At 44.0% G+C, this 2844-nt stretch overlaps 1 protein-coding gene across 1 annotated transcript; it reads left to right on the top strand.

The window, feature by feature from the left end:
* Positions 1-59: 59 nt before the first annotated feature.
* On the top strand, positions 60-761 carry LOC130501250 (uncharacterized). The gene has a single exon (XM_056996141.1). It carries the CDS (start codon positions 60-62, stop codon positions 759-761), a length of 702 nt encoding a protein of 233 aa, XP_056852121.1.
* Positions 762-2844: the final 2083 nt, after the last annotated feature.

Here is a 2844-nt window from a genome sequence, read left to right as displayed (position 1 = left end):
ACATAAAGTCCGGATGGATGGATATACTATAATGGCACTTCAAACCATTGCCACTGGACATGCAAGTTAATCAAAGCGGTGCGGACAGGGCTGAGTTTGTCAAGAGTATGCACCAGCAGGTTCAGAAAACCCTTGAGACTAAGGCTGAGAAGAACCGGGTCAAGCTCAACCGCGGCCGCAAGGAGGTTATCTTTCAACCGGTTAATTGGGTCTGGCTTCACATGCGTCCGAAAAGGTTTCCTGCAGAAAGAAAATCCAAGTTGGCGCCTAGAGGTGATGGTCCATTCCGGGTATTAGAGAAGATCAACGACAATGCCTACAAGCTCGAGCTACCAGGAGAGTTCAAGGTGTCCCCAACGTTCAATATTTCTGATTTGGCCCCCTATCTTGAAGATGATGAAGAAGTTCTGAGGACAGAACCTTCTCAAGGGGGAGGGGATGTTGTGGTCACCCAAGCTGAGGTTCCCCAAGTTCATAAGGGTCCGACTACCAGGTCAGGTGCGAGGAACTTAAGAAATGGTTTTACCAAGGCTATCCAAGAGATGATTGATCAAGGCCTCAAACAGCTACTGATCCAAGAGATGTCCGGGTTAAAGATTGAAGATCCAACCGGCTCCAAAGAGGTTCAAGACCAGACTGGTCCGATTCAGTTCTCTTCCATCGTCCATAACCGAACCGGTCTGATCATTTCCACATTCGACCTCGGTTCAGAATCAATCTCCAATCCAACCAACCAATTTGCTTCCGCTTCAGAGATATAGCCGACCACCAAAGTAAGTAGTATGTGTTGTACTATTTTTCCTTCATCGGGTTTTGTCCCACTTGGTTTTCCCGATAAGGTTTTAATGAGGCAACATGCAAGCATACTATGAGCTTTGGTTTAGGCATCTCAATCAGCAACCGGTTTACTGTTTTTGATTTAATTTTATTTTGGTTTAGACTTTGGGCATTTGTCAGCCTTTTCATTTTGTTTGAGAGTTGGCCCTTTTGTTTAGGCCCATTTTATCTTTGAGAGTTCAATGAGGGAGACTATATATTCCCTTGTAGTTGGCGATTTTTGCCTTCAGTTTTTATGAAAGTTTTTAGTTTGCAAGAGCAAATAAACCCTAAGTCTTTCTAGTTGTGAGAAACACTTGAGAGCAGCCAGGATCTTATCAAGCCTTCATCACCAAGCTTGTGGCGATTCATCACTCCATCATCACCCATCGATTTGCCTTGAGAGAGACTTCAGTCCAGCAAGCAAATCCCACATCTATCCATCTCCCATCCACTGTTCTTGTTGAGAGAGACTTCAGTCCAGCAACTTGAATCCATCCACCATCTCTCTATCCTTGTTCTTGATTTTTATTTCATTTTGTTTCAGTTTTCATATCATTTATTCTGCATCTGAAAATCTCATAAAAATCATATTTGCTTTTGTTCTTATTTTTTCTTATTAGTTTACTTTCTGTTCTTCATTTTAAACTCATAAGAAAACTCATAAAAATCTCTCTTTGTTTCAGGTACAAATCAAACACATCTTTCTCTCCATCCAGCCGCCCACTCTCTCTCTAATCCAACCATCCGGCCAGTTTGGGTTCTTGCCCACAACATGTACCCCCAAAGATTTGGGGGGGCTAGGTTTTCGTGATCTCTATGACTTCAACATAGCTCTTTTTGCTAAAACAATTGTGGAGACTAATTCAGTATCCCAACTTCTTACTAGCTCGTGTTCTACGAGGAAGATACTATAATGGCACTTCTCCCTTGGAAGATCGGCGTATATACTCACCATCAAATGGATGGCGTAGTATTATGACAGAAAAACCTCTACTCATATCGGGATTACGGAAAACAATTGGCACAGGTCGAGATACGAGGGTTTGGAGTGAGTCTTGGGTTCCGGATGTAGTGCCCTGGCCACCTAGACCTGCCGATCACATAGTATACAGGCTTCCCCAACTTCTTGTTCAGTCCTTTATTAGGAATGATACCAAGGAGTGGGATATACAGTTGTTACATGATTTTTTTTACCCAGATGATATTCCTTTGATACTTGGGCTAAAATATTCTCACTCTAGTGCCCCGGATGGATATGTTTGGAATCACACAAAGTCCGGATGGATGGATATACTATAATGGCACTTCAAACCGTTGCCACCGGACATGCAAGTTAGTCAAAGCGGTGCGGACAGGGCTGAGTTTGTCAAGAGTATGCACCAGCAGGTTCATAAAACCCTTGAGACTGAGGCTGAGAAGAACCGGGTCAAGCTCAACCGCGGCCGCAAGGAGGTTATCTTTCAACCGGTGTATTGGGTCTGGCTTCACATGCGTCCGAAAAGGTTTCCTGCAGAAAGAAAATCCAAGTGGCGCCTAGAGGTGATGGTCCATTCCGGGTATTAGAGAAGTCAAACGACAATGCCTACAAGCTCGAGCTACCAGGAGAGTTCAAGGTGTCCCCAACGTTCAAATATTTCTGATTTGGCCCCCTATCTTGAAGATGATGAAGAAGTTCTGAGGACAGAACCTTCTCAAGGGGGAGGGGATGTTGTGGTCACCCAAGCTGATGCGGCCATCAAATCAGTGGTCGAACCAGAGTTCAACCAAGCTATCCAAACCGACCACCTTGGAGCCACCAGCGATAGAGGTTCAGTAAAAGAAGGCTATCTCGACCATCAGAAGGGGTTTTCTCATGAAACCAATTTTACAAGAAGGCTAACTCATCAAGGGAATCCCTGAAACTTGTAATTTCAAGAAAAGCTTCACGGATCAAGAAGTTATGGATTTTACAATCTGTAGTTTTTTTAGACCATCCAATTGCAAGTATCAGCCCTTAGAAGTGGATATTCAGCCCAGCATGAAGCG

Source organism: Raphanus sativus, unplaced genomic scaffold (genome assembly GCF_000801105.2).
Source record: "Raphanus sativus cultivar WK10039 unplaced genomic scaffold, ASM80110v3 Scaffold0135, whole genome shotgun sequence".
NCBI classification, from domain to species: Eukaryota; Viridiplantae; Streptophyta; class Magnoliopsida; order Brassicales; family Brassicaceae; genus Raphanus; species Raphanus sativus.
Note: the sequence above shows the minus strand (reverse complement) of the source record. Positions and strands in the feature narration are given on the sequence as shown.